The 16,060-nt window shown below is 23.5% G+C and overlaps 4 protein-coding genes and 1 non-coding gene across 5 annotated transcripts; 1 reads left to right on the forward strand and 4 right to left on the reverse strand.

The window, feature by feature from the left end:
- Positions 1 to 804, reverse strand: LOC128951238 (uncharacterized). Its single transcript, XM_054296487.1, has 3 exons — positions 663 to 804; positions 494 to 595; positions 1 to 419 (listed from the first exon to the last, which is right to left on the reverse strand). The coding sequence occupies exons 1-3, from the start codon at positions 802 to 804 to the stop codon at positions 1 to 3; spliced, it is 663 nt and encodes a 220-aa protein (XP_054152462.1).
- A 6,095-nt stretch (positions 805 to 6,899) lies between these two features.
- Positions 6,900 to 6,972, reverse strand: Trnar-ucu (transfer RNA arginine (anticodon UCU)). Its single transcript has one exon. It is a non-coding gene; the product is annotated as a tRNA-Arg (tRNA).
- Positions 6,973 to 7,060: 88 nt separating this feature from the next.
- On the forward strand, positions 7,061 to 7,966 carry LOC128952089 (U3 small nucleolar ribonucleoprotein protein IMP3-like). Its single transcript, XM_054297425.1, has 3 exons — positions 7,061 to 7,314; positions 7,408 to 7,649; positions 7,720 to 7,966. Exons 1-3 carry the CDS (start codon positions 7,184 to 7,186, stop codon positions 7,878 to 7,880), a joined length of 534 nt encoding a protein of 177 aa, XP_054153400.1. The 5' UTR covers positions 7,061 to 7,183; the 3' UTR covers positions 7,881 to 7,966.
- A 373-nt stretch (positions 7,967 to 8,339) lies between these two features.
- LOC128952196 (serine/threonine-protein kinase fray2-like) lies at positions 8,340 to 9,705 on the reverse strand. Its single transcript, XM_054297543.1, has 2 exons — positions 8,964 to 9,705; positions 8,340 to 8,910 (listed from the first exon to the last, which is right to left on the reverse strand). Exons 1-2 carry the CDS (start codon positions 9,516 to 9,518, stop codon positions 8,392 to 8,394), a joined length of 1,074 nt encoding a protein of 357 aa, XP_054153518.1. The 5' UTR covers positions 9,519 to 9,705; the 3' UTR covers positions 8,340 to 8,391.
- A 3,124-nt stretch (positions 9,706 to 12,829) lies between these two features.
- LOC128951239 (NDP-glycosyltransferase YjiC-like) lies at positions 12,830 to 14,498 on the reverse strand. Its single transcript, XM_054296488.1, has 2 exons — positions 14,000 to 14,498; positions 12,830 to 13,653 (listed from the first exon to the last, which is right to left on the reverse strand). Exons 1-2 carry the CDS (start codon positions 14,496 to 14,498, stop codon positions 12,830 to 12,832), a joined length of 1,323 nt encoding a protein of 440 aa, XP_054152463.1.
- Between the last annotated feature and the right edge of the window lie 1,562 nt (positions 14,499 to 16,060).

The raw sequence follows: 16,060 nt of genomic DNA on the forward strand, positions 1-16,060 counted from the left end.
TTACGTTTTAATAGATATTTTTCTGTTATTTTGCTTATTTTTAGCGACAGGTTTGTTAGCTTTGGGCGATTTGTTGGCTCCGCCTCCACCTCCTCCTCCTCCCTGAGGTTTGGCGTCGAGTGGAAACAACTTATCAAAAGATGGATACTTCTGTCTGAGACACTCCAAGTTCTTGATTGTCAACGACTCCCGCATACACTCACTGTTTGGTTTCGGTATTTTCGGCGGATTACCGTTTGTGGCCATTTTTGCGGCGCACTGTTGAAGTCCACTCATGGCTGCCTTATCGCAACCCTCGGTCCTACCAGTGGTACACTTCTGGAACTTTTCGACATAAGCGGCGGTACTATTGTTGCTGTCCTTAAGGCACGCGTAGAGTGCGTTCTGTGTGTCGGTCGACACACACTTATGGTCCTTAACTTTAATTATATTCAACAAACAAAACAAAATTTACTATTAATTACAACTATAAATAACTATAAATACTATTCACCACAAAATGCTCCGATAGATAATATCATTTCCTTATAGCCGGACGGGTAGTTGAGTATACCATTACCATTACCACCGTTTCTAACGATAATCACAGTCTGAGCTATTCATTGAATTAAATTATAATTTATAATAAAAAACATTAAAATCTAAAAGTGTTATCTTATAACCGGGTCGTCGTATTCGTCGCCTAAACATAAGTCCCGTCATGAAGAAGGCATTTGCATCTCTTAATATGACATTTATTATCACAGATATCACTAACAATTTGATACCAACTGAGGTCAACCATAGCTGTAAACAGTTTACCATTTCTTTAACATTTTATAGAAATTAAATGACAATATTTTTTTAGTTTGTATAATAAATTTTGTCATCAATTATCCAGATATTATTATTATATATTATATATGAATATTATTATTATTAAAATATATGCATAAAATATTTGTCAAACACAGCATAAGTTTTATGTAAATACAGTATTAATTTTGATTGCATTTCAATGAATCTGTAGTAAGCCTTGAATCACGAAATTGTGTTTGAATTTTATTACATAAAATTCAAGTCTAAGCAAACATTTAAATGTTTTTTATTTTAAAAATCTAATTATATTAAGCAGTTTCTAAATAACCTGATTGTTAATAAATAATACGTTTAATTAACATAAAAATTATTTTAATAAAAAGTATTGTAATTTTAAAAAATAATATTTTTATTTATTGATACAAAAGTTATATTTATATTAATTAATGACTTAATTGTATACAATTGTACTTAACTTAACTTTTAACAATGATGTAAATGTATACCATTATTATACAAGTATTAAAAGCCATTAAGATATAGAAATTTTAGATAATTTATTTTAAACTCGAAATAAATATTATTTTTTAAAATAATAATTAAAGAAATAAATTTTTAAATTAAATAAATTATTAAAAGGTTTTATAAGTTATTAAAAGGTTAAATACTTTTATATATTTGATATTAATGGTAAAAAGCCTTAAAATACATAATTACATTAATTTTTAATAAATAATAAAATGATAAAATTTTATTATCATCAAGATATGAAATTACGAAATAATTATTATAGTATAAAAATATTTATTATATAATTTTTTACTAAATTTATTAAAATAAATGTTTAATTTAAATATATCATAAATATTATTAATTTCTTTAGCATAAAACATTTTTATGTATGTGTGTAATACACAGTGTGTATAATATATATATACATTCCAGAAAACAAAGTTTATTTGGAAATATTATATTTTATTGTTAACTCATCGTTAAAATTAATAACAATTTTGCAATTGGTATCTATAGTATAAATATAAAGCAGTTAAACAAAAATATTAACTAAACATACAATTGTTTATTCAAAGATAGAGTCAATAAATCTATAAAGTTATTCAAAAAACATAACATTATTTAAAATATGAAAACAATTTCAATTCTTTTGCTAATTAGTTTAGTTGTTGTTTGTAAATCAGGTATTTAGAAATTTTTAACAAAATTTATTATAACTTTATATTTGAATTTTAATATTTTTTTCTATAAATTTAAAGATTTGGTTTGTAAATCCAATGAAGTATACAGTGAGTGGACGCCTATCTGTTACTATACCTGTCAAAGACCGTCGGGAGTCATATGTTTTGGTGAAATACATAAGCCGTCGTGTCTTTGTATAAATGGTTATCTTAGGGATGAAAAGTCTAAAAATTGTGTACCAAAAGCTAACTGTCCACCAAAATAATAATCATTTGTTTGCTTGTTATTAAACAATTTGCAATTTATTACACTATAGATTATTAATTTTTATTTAATTTACTATAAATGTATAAATTATGTTATGATATAATTTGAAATAAAACTTGTAATGTAATATGATTTTGTTTTTTATTTAAAATAGAGTTATAATAATATAATTAATTTATGTTTCACATTTATTTTATTATATGTGCTTTCATAATATTATAGAAACTTGTAATGTAAAATATCTGAAAGGTAAGTAATTTTCAATAATATATTTGATTTAAAAACATATATTTTTAAATTTTAGTTAATTTATTTATTAACACATTTAATAAAATATTAAATAATTAGTAAACATTACTATTTTTATATCAAAATTATAGTTATATTGAAGTGTTACTTATAAACTACAAAAATAAACATATTAAATTATATTTATAATTAATATTTTAAGTGTAAATTATAAAACTAATAATTTTGTTCATTAAAATTATTGCATAAATTAATATTCTATATTTTTAAAGAATCTATTGAATATATATTAATAAAATTATAAAGTTAATAAAATATTAATATCTTTTAAATATATGTATATACAAGTTTATTTATTATTATTATTTGTACAAACTTTATAATAATTAAATATAAAAAATATAATATTTATTAATTTTCTAAGAAGTGTTTAGAAATAATATAGTTTTGTAATTCTTAGTAAATTACTTAACTTTACTAATTGTTATTTGATTAAAATGCAAAATTTAGTTTATATTGTAATAATTTATAATATAAATATAAAAAAATACAAAATAATACTTCATATAGTAAACTGTATTGCAATTTTGTTTAGATAAATAAGTTGGCAATTAATAAAAATATATTGAATTTTAATTTATTTTATTATTTTATAAAAAATACAATCTTATGTTTAGAAATAATAATTGTTTTCTTAGTTGATTATAATTTATTTTAAACTTAAATAGATTGTGTAAGATTAGTAACTATTTAATATTCAATATAAATTAAGTACAAAATATTGATTTATGATTGTAATTAAGATTTCTATTAAATATGACAAATAATTATTATATTTAATAAATATCATACACCAGTTTATTGTTAACTCATTATTAGTTAATAACTAAGTTTGCAATCTGTTTAAGACAAACAATAGTTATTTATAAATATAATGCAATTTAATATCAAACAATTGACTTTAAAAAGAAGTTTATTAATTAATGTAAAATATATTTTTACTTTAGTATAGTATTTATTCCTTTAAAGAGTTATAGAAAATATCGTTTTTAAAAATAAATATGAAAATTATCATGATCAATTTACTGATTAGTTTAGTTGGCATTTGTAAATCAGGTATTTATTAAATTTACTAATAATAAAAATTAAAAAATTAAGTTATTTTGATGTATGAATAATTATAAAATATTTATTTTAAAGATTTGGTTTGCAAACAAAATGAGGAATTTAAGGAATCGAGATCTGCTTGTCCTCCAAGTTGTCCATATTTAACGCCAAGAACTTGTTTAGCAATAATAGAGGAACCGTCGTGTGTTTGCATCAAAGGCACGGTTAGAGATAAAGTCAACAATAGATGTATACCTCAAACTTGATGTCCGCCACAGTAATCATATGTTTACTACTTTATAAATTGTTTATTTCTATATACTATTTGTTTTTAAAAAATATTTACTAATCATTAATCTAATTGTTATATAATATAACAGTATAAAAGAAAACTTTTTGTATAATGTATTTTTTGATTACAGGTGCAAACAACCCAATGAAAAATATTCACCGATAACACCGGTATGTTTACAAACCTGTCAAAAGCCAAACGGAGGTCTGTGTAAGTCAATAAAAGATGAGCCGTCATGTCTTTGCATAAATGGTTATTTACGGGATAAGGTATCCGGAAATTGTGTGCCAAAAGCTGACTGTCCTCCTAAATAAATGTTTTCTATTTAAAAATAAAATTTGATAACTATAAGTAATAAAAGTTAAATATTATTTGAGTTTTTCTAATTATAATTTTATAAGTTTTTTAACTGAATTTAAAGTAAATTTTTAAAAGTTAAGTTCAATTTTGTTTTTAAGTAATATTTAATTAATATTATATGATACATGTATATTTTGTTTTAATAAATTAATGCTGGCAAATTTATAATTAAAATGTTACTTTATAAATATAATTTATTATTTTATTAAATAAATACATTTACAAATTAATAATTGCAAATTTTAAAAAATGATTTTCTTTCAAAGGTCTAAAATATTAATATTTATGATTTTATATTATAAAATGTTTACTTTTTAAAATTGCTAAACTGTTAGAATTATTATTTTAATAAATTAAATCATTATTATATGACATGTTTACTAAAATATTTGCCAAATTTCCTAAATTAATTTATTATGTTTAATATTTGTTAATAATAAATAGCAAATTAAGATAAAATATATAATTTTATTAAAATAAAAGTAATTTAGATAATATAATATTTCACTATCAATAATTTTAAATTATTTACGTAAATTAAAATATAAACATGAAATAATTGCAGTATAAATTGTACATTTACAAAAATTAATTATCATTTATAAAAATTATTATACATTTAACAATTTAATATTTAAATACTTTTGTAAAAGTTAAATATGAAAATATTTCTAATTATTTTCATTACTAATTTGATAATTTTATGTAAATCAGGTAATTACTGCTAATATTTAAATGTTATATATAAAAGTTGTCTTTTTGAAATAGTTTATATTATAATTTTACAAAAATTATTATTATAAATAATATTAATTTTATTTAAATTTTATTAACTTTAAAATTTTAAAATTATGTTTTTTTGCAATTTGATTTTAGAATAATTTATTTTAAGTATTTAACAATTAATTATTAAAAATATTATAATGTATTAAATTATTATTATTAATTATTCAAATTATTAATTAACTTATACTGTATATAAAATATTTTTAAATAAATATATTGTTTAAAGATTTAATGTGCAAACATAGTCATAATGAAATACTATCGGACACAACACCTGTCTGTTATCATACGTGTCAAAACCCTACCGGACCTCTATGTCAGACATTTAAAGAGGAACCGACATGTCTTTGCAAGACTGGATATCTCAGAGATGAATGGTCTGGAAATTGTGTCCTATTTAACGACTGTCCACCAAAATTAATGATCAGAAAAATTTGTAGTTAATTTTGTTAAAATATAAAAATCAGTTAAATTAATTAATTATACAAAACCTAATATTTTGTACTAAAATTATTATTATTTTATTACTTATCTATTTATATTAAACTAAAATACAGTATACACTATAAAAGAAATATAATTAAAATTTTGCTAATTTTATATTTAATATTATTAAATTTTAAATAAGTATTTATAAATGTAGTTAAATTTATTATAATAATTAAATGTTTGCAGTTATTTATGATCATATATTAATATTTATTATTTATTTATTTTTAATATATCAATATATTGTCATATTAACATTAAGTTTTGAAAAACAATACAAATTAATTGCACTTTTATCTAAAATTACTAAAGTCTTACATAATATCTTGTATTAGTATTGCTGTCTGTTTTTAATAATCTATTATTTTTATAACTTTAATTTTCAACATTATAATTAAATTATAATTAAATTATTATTAAATTATTATTAAATTTCAATATCATTAGAGTTTCTGTTCTAAATTAGGTTAAAATATTTTTTTGTTGACAATTAATTTTACATTACATCTAAAAATATTTTTAAAAATACAGAACATCTACTTCTAAATTGTAATTTGTAATACAATACATCACATAATTTATATCAACATTTTAATCATATGATATCAATAATTTACAATTTTACAAAAATTAAATACCAGAATAATATACATTTACGTATAATATATAATAGATCAACAGTAAAGTATTAAAATGTAGTCTATTATTAATATAGTAATAATTAACTATTATTTGATTATAATTAATTAAAAATTAAAAAATAATTTGATATATTTAGATAGATATTTTCTTTTACTAATAAATTGTTGGCAATAAATATCAAACGAATTATATTTGTGTAATACTGTGTAAAAACATAATTTATATGAAAATAGATAAAAAAACTAATTATACACTAAATTTACACATAAATCGATATTAACAACAATATTAACAATATTAACAATATTAACAATATTAACAATATTAACAATATTAACAATATTAACAATATTAACAATATTAACAATATTAACAATATTAACAATATTAACAATATTAACAATATTAACAATATTAACAATATTAACAATATTAACAATATTAACAATATTAACAATATTAACAATATTAACAATATTAACAATATTAACAAATGGTAAGTACAGTACTTCTCATAATAATTACAAAAACATTTTAATATTAAGTAATTTTTAGTTATTTGTTGTAATAATTATAAATATGTTATGTAATGTATATTGAAATTAAAAAAAAATTATGTCAAAATGTAATTACGTTAAGTGTATAAAGTTTATACTATAAACATATTATAGTGTAAATTTATGAACTGTATAATAAAAAATATCAAAAAAGCGAGCATCCCAGCGGGGATTCGAACCCCGGACCTTTGGATTAGAAGTCCAACGCGCTATCCACTGCGCTACAGGGACTCACGGTTAGTAAACTTTTGTTAATTAACATATTTATTAGTAAATCACTGTAAATGTAGTCAGAAATTCATTTAGAAAACACGTGTTATTTGTTTTGACTTTTAAATCATTGGATTACTCTTTGAATAATAATTTCAATTATAATAAGTGTTAGTTTTTACTATAAATTTAATTGTTTTGTCTATAAATAAATAACTAGTAATTGGTTAAAATGGTCCGCAAATTGCGATATCACGAGAGGAAACTGTTAAAGAAAGTAGATTTCATCAATTGGTCGACAAATTCAGTGAAAGAGACGGCTATTATGAGAAAATATCACATCAATAGACAGGACTATACTAAGTATTATAACTATTATTGTCATTATTATACCATTTGTGGTCATATTTGATGATAATATGATATATTGATTGATTTGATGACACCTATTGACAGGTATAACAAGTTATGTCATGAGATCTGGCAGTTATGTGACCGCATATCCCGGCTCTCACCGGACGACACCTTCCGTAACGGGTGTTCCCAACAATTGATTGAAAAGTTGTATTCAAACGGTTTAATCAAAACAAAACGTCTTAAGAAATGTAATTCAGTAAATGTCAAGTCATTTTGTCGCCGAAGACTTGCGGTATATATGATTCAATCGGCAATGTTTTCGGGACCGCTATCTACGGCCGGTAATCAACTTTTTCAATACATTTATTCAATGGTATATTAATTGATTAATTTTTTTAATTAAATCTATAGTAAAATATGTAAAACACGGACACGTGAGAGTTGGACCTAATGTGGTGACAGATCCGGCATTTTTGGTGACCCGAACTCATGAGGACTTTATTTCATGGACTGAAAGCTTTAAGACTAAAATCGATACCTATAATGAAATCAGAGACGACTATAAAGACTAAAAATATCTATATTTTCCAAAATTATAATTTTTTATTGCAATAGTCATAAAAAATGTTTGTAATAATAAATACAAATATTAAATAAATTATTTATATCATTATAAAATTCATTGACATTGTATTGTCAATAATAACAGTACTTTTAAACTATAATCAATTACATATTACAGTAATATTTAGATTTAGGTATTTTAAATGAATATGAAGTCATAAATTGATAGTATATATATGTTATTCACTGATATATATGGTATGTATACTTACTATATATATATACACATGTTTATGAAAAAATAAAAATGTTTTTTAATACATTGATTGGATGCCACAGTAATTAACAAAATAATGTTTTTAAATAAAATTTAAAAAACCGATTTTTTATGCTTTAAAATTCAGGTCAAAATAATTATGATATTAATGGCTTGCGATTAAAAAAACATTACCTAAACATATGATCCGCAAGTGTTAGCAACAAATTATTACTCTCAAAATTGTCACTAAAAATATTTAATTATTTCTCTATTTTCTCACATTTTGTTTGTTTCTCTTTCTTATTAATCTTATCTCTCCTATCCTTATGTCTATCAACTCTTAGTTTGTCTCTATCTTTATCCTTATCCCTAATAACTATATCTTTATCTCTCCGACACTTATCAGTCATCTCTCTATTATTATCATTAGTTGTCGCTTTGCTACCACTTCTTCTACTACTACTACTGCTGCGCTCATTATTATTATTATTAAGCGTTTTATTACAACTACTTTTAGTGTCTTTAATTTTATCTTTATTTGTGTTTTTATTTCTATCTTTGTCTCTCTCGTTGTTGTTGTTGCGTTCATCAGCAGTTCGGTGTCTTTTACGGTCATGTCCTCCTCTATCATGACTTCGGTCCCGATTTCTATGTCGTGGCGAAGGACTTCTATTACGTCGCTCAAGGCTTCGCCGACGGGAATGACTACGACTTTTGCTTCGCTTTGGATTACTGTTTGACTCTTTTGCCGACAACCTATCATTTGGTCTATCACTTGACTATCAAAAAAAAAAGCATTTAAAAGACAATAATCAATTGTATGAAGAAATACATTATGACTTCGATGGTGATCTGAACGGTGATGATGACTGAAATCATGTGATGTCAGATCTCTACAAGTGTTGGTACTCTTGTCGCTGTAGAACTTCTTTTGTCGATCATTGATATACTTATTAATGTCATGACTTGAGTTGACACCATTGCTCTTCAATCGGTTGAAGATCAATGAATCCAATTCACTTCTTAAGCTATCGATATCAAACTTTTTGCGATCGATTTCCGCTTTAGCCGTCTTATAGAGTGACGATATGTTTGTCTTCAAAATGATTAACTGTTTGTCTTTGTCGGCCAACTCTTTGCGCAGCTCTTCGTTTTGTTGGACAAGACTTTTGTTGGTCTCTTCAGTAGTGTTGAGCGTCTTCTCCAAAATGGTTAACTCGCTTAAGATCATATCATTTTGCGAGTGATCATCACATTTGATGGCCGCCATAGCCATAGGCCGAGTGGTGTCACTCTTCAAGCATGTCTTTGAGGTGACAGTTAGATCCCGACCTTTCTTGTCGTTATCGTCGAGATCGGCATAGATGTCAAAGTCGTCGTCCATCATATTGTTTGGTCACAAATACATCGGTAATACTTGTTTTCAACGGACGTATGACTGACTCGATTGCAACCAAATAATTGTTTTATTAAAAAATTTGTCACAAAAATGATTAACAGTTTTAATTAAATTTTAATTTTGTTATTAATTTTGTCATAAATTTATTTACACTTTCATTGTGTTAGTCATCATATGATTTGACTATTATATTAAATTCATTGACAAATCGCAAACAACGTTACGTTTAGAAACAGTGTTTATGACAACAATTTGTTACAGTGTTTGGCATTTGTTTTAATATATAAATTACACAACTTTTAAACACATTATTTAGTGTAACAGTTGTTGTGTTTTGATATTAATATTTAAATTTTACTACAATATTAAAAAAAAACCTTATTTTTCAATTAGTTATTAAAAATTAAGCTGTAATTTGCCAAATGTATGACAAATGTAACATATGATCAAACTTTATTTTTTTTAAATTAATAAAAACATTTTAAATACTATAAAATTAAAACTAACAGTATATCTATATAATTAGAATTTTTAATTAAATTATTATTTTTTTTCATATTTTATATAAAATAATTTTATTGCACTACTTGTGTACAGAATATTAATTATAAAATATATACTTTTAAAAAATATATTATACAAATGTTTTTACAAATTTTTAAAAAAATTTTATACATTTTTTTTGTTTAGAATTATTTGCTACTTGAATATTAATTTTAAAAATTGTACAAGTTAATTTTATAATTTTATATTATTTACAAACATATTGTTAACAAAATTATTGATAAAAATCAGAAATATTAATACAGTATTAACTCATTGATGCATATATTATGATGACATATGAAATAATATATGAAAATTATTGTGACATTCATTGAGCACACAATTCATTGCAGCAAAAGATGGTCTCAAAGAACTCAGAAATTCCGTCCAAACAATCGCAACAATACTGACCACAACAACAACTGTTATTATCACCGCTCGGTGTCTGTCCATCGGTGGACAAACTAGTTGTTACTAAAATATTATCTTCCGGTGCATTCACTAAAGTTTTTGGTTGATCTCTTACAACACTATTACTTACAGACATTTTTGTGACACTTATTGATTATATTTATTAATTTTAATAATTTATATTTTTTTGAAATAAATAAACATTTGTAAACATTTTTATATTATTATTAAGTTATTATAAATAAAAAATAATTTTCAAATGAATCATTACAAAACTTGTTGCTATTGAATATAAAATTTTAAGCATTTCATGGACAGTTGGATTTTTAATTTACAATGAGAACCGCCAGTGATCAATGATCATATAAACATTGACCTTGGGCATCCACCTATTTTCAGATATATACCATATATTGTATATTAATATAATATTATTTTATATTATATGAAAAAAATTTAAACTGTTAAGTTAATGTGTGAAGTTTTTAATTATTTATTTATCATATTAAAATTAATTTTAATTATTATAAATAGTAAATATTCATATACTTTGATTGCTATTTCTACTCTATATTACTCTCTAATAAAATATTTAATTATAAATATTTAATTATAAATATTTAATTATAAATATTTAATTATAAATATTTAATTATAAATATTTAATTATAAATATTTAATTATAAATATTTAATTATAAATATTTAATTATAAATATTTAATTATAAATATTTAATTATAAATATTTAATTATAAATATTTAATTATAAATATTTAATTTTAATCACCAATTGTGTGACTATGATCTTTGTTGTGCTCATTAATTGCTGTTGTATTGCTAATAATTGAATCATTACTAAAGAAAATAAATTAATATAATTATAATTTTAAATAAGATATTTAATAATAAGTTTGAAAACCTGTTAAAACGTGGACAAAGACACTGACATGAATTGATGGTTACGGTGTATGCATCGTATTGGTGATGATCCGTATGTATGTGCGATGATGTCTCTGTTTCATTGTGATGACTATTTGAATATATATTCACAAATTGGACAAACAGTACCAGACATATGACAAACACAGAGACCGACACAAAAATAAATATTGTACTCTTTCTGTATTATATTTAATTGATATGATTTAAAAAAAATAATTAATTAATCGCATTCAAAAAATAAGGATTATAATTTTTTTAGATAATCTATTTGAATTTAAAGTATTTATAATTTACCTACACTTCATCGTTTTATAAAATAAAATAATAATCAAATTATTATTAATTTAAAAAATATTTATTTCTATCTGAGATATTGTCTACCGTTTACTATGAAATAATTTTTTTTTAAATATTTAATTTATAATAATATTAAATAATAATTAATTTATAAATTTTTATTCAAGTCATGAATATTTTAAGGGCCATTAATTTTGATAATAAAAAATAGATCAATTTTGTTGTGTATAATATAAATTAGACTGGAATATTAATATAAATAATATTTATTATTTAAATAAAAAAATAAGTATAATTATTAGCTTTATAAATGTTAAGTAAAAAGTTTATGCATTGAAAATGACAACTTAATACAATAATATTTGTAAATAAAATAGTAAGTTATCAATAATATAATATATATATATATATATATATATATATAGATTAGAAATTATTAAAACTAAATGACTTTAATATAAAAAACAATATTAAAATTACAAATAAAAGTATATAAAAATTAAAAGTGAATGTATTATAACAGACCAAAGCCAATGACATTAATAAGACGACTGATATTTTAAGATAAAAAATTGTTATGAAAGGCATCGACTTTTTAAAAAACATTAATAGCTATTAAATATGAAATACAAATATAAATAAACTTTCTTAAACTCAAAATACAAAGATAATAAAAAAATAATAATAGACTTAGTATTTAGTGTATAAATATTTTGTGTGATTGGCTTATCATCTATATATGAATGAAATTATTACTTATAATAATTATAAATATCATAATAAAGTGTTTGATATTTGTTTTGTTCAGTAAATTATCAAAAAAATTAGTTAGTATTAGTAACTAATATTTATCAATAATCTATGTTTACATAATGCTGTAAAAAGTTATTATATAGTTATCTAACGCTTTTGTCGCTTTCATTATGTTTATAATTATTATGATTATTATTAATATAAAAATTATTTATATGATTATTATTATATTATTATTATTATTATTATTATTATTATTATTATTATTATTATTATTATTATTATTATTATTATTATTATTATTATTATTATTATTATTATTATTATTATAGCTTTGATGAATGTATAGTCAGCCCCGTTGAGAGTCAATTGGAGAGTCTGTATTAGAGGCCAATCCCTCAATAAGTTCAGTAACTCTTGAAATGCTTTTGGATTTTTGTATGCGTTTAGAGATGCGCTGCAACTTCTTATGCAAAACCTTATCGTTCAATAGTTTGTCAATACTGGACAACAGTTGCGATTCGGTGCAGTCGTATGGATCTAATCGGATGCCTAAACCTTTTTCCTGTAATCGTTGGGCGTTATCGAACTGATCGCAAAATATGGGCAAAACTATCATCGGTTTGCCGTAGAAGAAGGTTTCTGTAAATGTATTGTTACCGCCGTGAGTGATGACCAGATCGACCTTTTGTAGTACTTTGATCTGCGGAACGGTCTGATCGCCCCACATATTATCGGCCAATTCGTACTGTTCGTGAAGCGGACCTTTCGATATAATAAATCTGTGTTTACTCTTAGCTAATATGGAGACCAAACGTTTCATCAGTTGGACATCAGTTCCGGCCATAGATCCCATTGAGAAATAGATCAATTTACCCGGTTTGCTCTTCAATTTGTCGGGTATTTCAAACATATCATTACAACACGACCGCATAAAATAGTCAAATCGATACCAATTGGACGGAAACTTTGTGATATCAGTGTAGTCAAGTTCTTCCGGTACCATATATATGTTCAGATAGGGTGACGGTGTGATCAGTTTCTGTGTCGGAAGAGTCGGGAAATTATTACTAATGAGCCAATTGTTGAAATTTTCAATAGTCGGAGTCAATGCAGCATTTTTCTCGTCTCTCAATTTTTTCCACAATTTCTTATCACTGTTTGCCGGAAGTCCTGAACATAATAATAATAATAAAGTTGTTATTAATTGTTATACAATTTGTTTATGACTTTTTATTTGTAAATAAAATTATTTTATATTATCAACTAATTGAAAATATTTTGTTTACTACTATAAAATACAGTAATAAGTACTATATATTATTTGCTACTTTCATTAGTATCATTACTTTAACTTAATTCTGTATTATCTAATCATTTATAATATGTATGTGTAATATACTGTTTATACAATTTCAATGACATATTTTATAGACAGTTTGCCGCCATTCAGTCATTTCATAAATTATTAATTGAAATTTATTTACAAAAATTAAGAAATAAAGTTTTGATTGCTTACCCAAACCTCCCGGTGGTATTTCTTCGTCATCGAAAGCGTGATCGATGGACAACAAGTTTGTACTTATGGACCAAACCCAGGGTATACCGGAGTTCATTAGCGACGGCATCCAAACAAAGCCATCGATGACAATGATGTCTGGTTTGACTCTATCGACACACTCTTTGACTCTTTCATCCGACGCCTGGATTTGTTTGATGAGTCCATTGGCAGTCAAATTGTTAAAGTTCTTCATTTTCTCCATCGGTGGCTTCGAGCCAAACATACCACCCTTTGAGAACAATTCTGCCCAATAGGTTCCCGGATCGGCATCACTATCACTCTCTCGAATGATCTCTTCTTCGAAGCCATATTTGGTTAACTTATTCCTCCAGATATCGCAAACCGCAAACACAATTCGGTGGCCGCGATCCCGAAGTACTTCTCCAATACCTATACACGCGTTGACGTGTCCGACACCATCGGGCGGAGCGAACAGTATTGTTAACTTTCTTCTCATTTTAGGCTTGGATTTGAGTTTTGATTTTTCAATCAAATAATAAAATATATTCAAAAATTGTTTTAGAGAAGTAATTTTGAAAACTTTGTTGTTATATAACTTTTTTTTATATAAAAAACAATGAAAACACTAAAAATATTTGATTTATTATAAGTTGAGACCAAAGCTTTTTATAACTTTTTTTGGCGATCACTTAGACAATGAATGATACAATTAGTTAAATAATTGTTGTATTTGTTTAATAAATCAAATCAAATCACTTGAATATAGATTTATTTTCTTATTATATTATTAGTAACTCAATGGTCTGTTTGCAAGAGATGATTGACTTAAGAGTCGAGAGTTGAACCAACTTTTATACCCAAGTTTTTAGACATTCAAAAACAAAAAACGGATTCTTTTTGGCAAATATTAGAATCAACTGAGGAGTTGACTATCAATTTATTTGTTTATTTTGATCAAAGGTTAACATTTTTTGACGCCCTTATCATCACTTATTATAACATCTATATATATATATATATACATGTTTTAGTACATATAAATACATAATATTATATATAAAATTATTTATTATTTTTTTTGCCTCAAATTGTAGCTCAAAAATGCAATCTTCCGGCCTCAGCACTGGTAGCATTTGGTTCGGCCTACCTTACAATCATTTCATTAGTTATTTTATTGGCAAATGTTGTGGTGGTTTTTTCTGCCTGATAACTGTGAGGTTAATGGTATTTAATTTATTCAAATGATGATAACAGATATCTATATGTACTGTAGTTTTCTATATACACACACAGTTATGTTGAATAGTTAGTAAATTTACTGTAAATACCCGGAGTATGTGTATGTCTGTCATGTAATTTCCAAATACCTTAGAGAACCGGGAGGTGCGTCCTAATGCTAACCAATAGGACCCATATTTTTGGTATTATTAAAATAAGTTAATTAGTAGTATTGATGCCATAGATTGAAATAATTTATACCATTTAATATATAGCACGTGAATTTGTTTTTTATCTAAAAAAATAATTACATATATTTTTAATAAAATTTTTTATTGTTATTAGTTATAAATAATTTTTAAAATATAAATTAGTATATATATATAAATCTAACACAAAATTGGTTTATTTGTTACCCTATTTAATACATTAATATATACTGTAACTATAATAAAATTAATAGCAAAATTTTGCCACTTTATGACCGGTTTGGACCTGTCGACCACCAGTTCCACTCAGTTTTAATGGTAATTGGTTTTGGATTTGTATGCTTTAAATTTTTTGTTTTAATATCATTTTAATTTTGAATTTATTATAAAAAATAATTTTAATTTACAGTACAGTATATAAATTACATATATATTTGATATATTAAATGTAGACTTCAAAAGGGGTGATTGATTTACAAGTTAAAGTTGATTGATCTTAAACATTACTTTATATTAAAAGTTATTACCCTGTTAAGTTAATGAGTTATTAAACTTATTTTATTGTGAAATAAATTGTTTTGATAAACAATTTTTTTCTTGTTAAAATACATATTACATTTACACTACTATA

Source organism: Oppia nitens, unplaced genomic scaffold (assembly GCF_028296485.1).
Source record: "Oppia nitens isolate AA-2021 unplaced genomic scaffold, nextdenovo-longstitch-racon4-pilon3 scaffold1_pilon_pilon_pilon, whole genome shotgun sequence".
Classification (NCBI taxonomy): Eukaryota; Metazoa; Arthropoda; class Arachnida; order Sarcoptiformes; family Oppiidae; genus Oppia; species Oppia nitens.

Excerpts from the sequence above, each read along its gene's own strand:
- LOC128951239 (XM_054296488.1), bottom strand. The coding sequence starts at position 14,498 with ATGAGAAGAAAGTTAACAATACTGTTCGCTCCGCCCGATGGTGTCGGA. Across the intron at positions 13,654-13,999 it reads AATACCACCGGGAGGTTTGG|GACTTCCGGCAAACAGTGAT; the intron begins GTAAGCAATCAA and ends TATTATGTTCAG.
- LOC128952196 (XM_054297543.1), bottom strand. The coding sequence starts at position 9,518 with ATGATGGACGACGACTTTGACATCTATGCCGATCTCGACGATAACGAC. Across the intron at positions 8,911-8,963 it reads ATCACCATCGAAGTCATAAT|TCAAGTGATAGACCAAATGA; the intron begins GTATTTCTTCAT and ends TTTTTTTGATAG.
- LOC128952089 (XM_054297425.1), top strand. The coding sequence starts at position 7,184 with ATGGTCCGCAAATTGCGATATCACGAGAGGAAACTGTTAAAGAAAGTA. Across the intron at positions 7,315-7,407 it reads AATAGACAGGACTATACTAA|GTATAACAAGTTATGTCATG; the intron begins GTATTATAACTA and ends ACCTATTGACAG. Across the intron at positions 7,650-7,719 it reads GGGACCGCTATCTACGGCCG|TAAAATATGTAAAACACGGA; the intron begins GTAATCAACTTT and ends TTAAATCTATAG.
- LOC128951238 (XM_054296487.1), bottom strand. The coding sequence starts at position 804 with ATGGTAAACTGTTTACAGCTATGGTTGACCTCAGTTGGTATCAAATTG. Across the intron at positions 596-662 it reads GCGACGAATACGACGACCCG|CTCAGACTGTGATTATCGTT; the intron begins GTTATAAGATAA and ends TTCAATGAATAG. Across the intron at positions 420-493 it reads ATCTATCGGAGCATTTTGTG|TTAAGGACCATAAGTGTGTG; the intron begins GTGAATAGTATT and ends ATATAATTAAAG.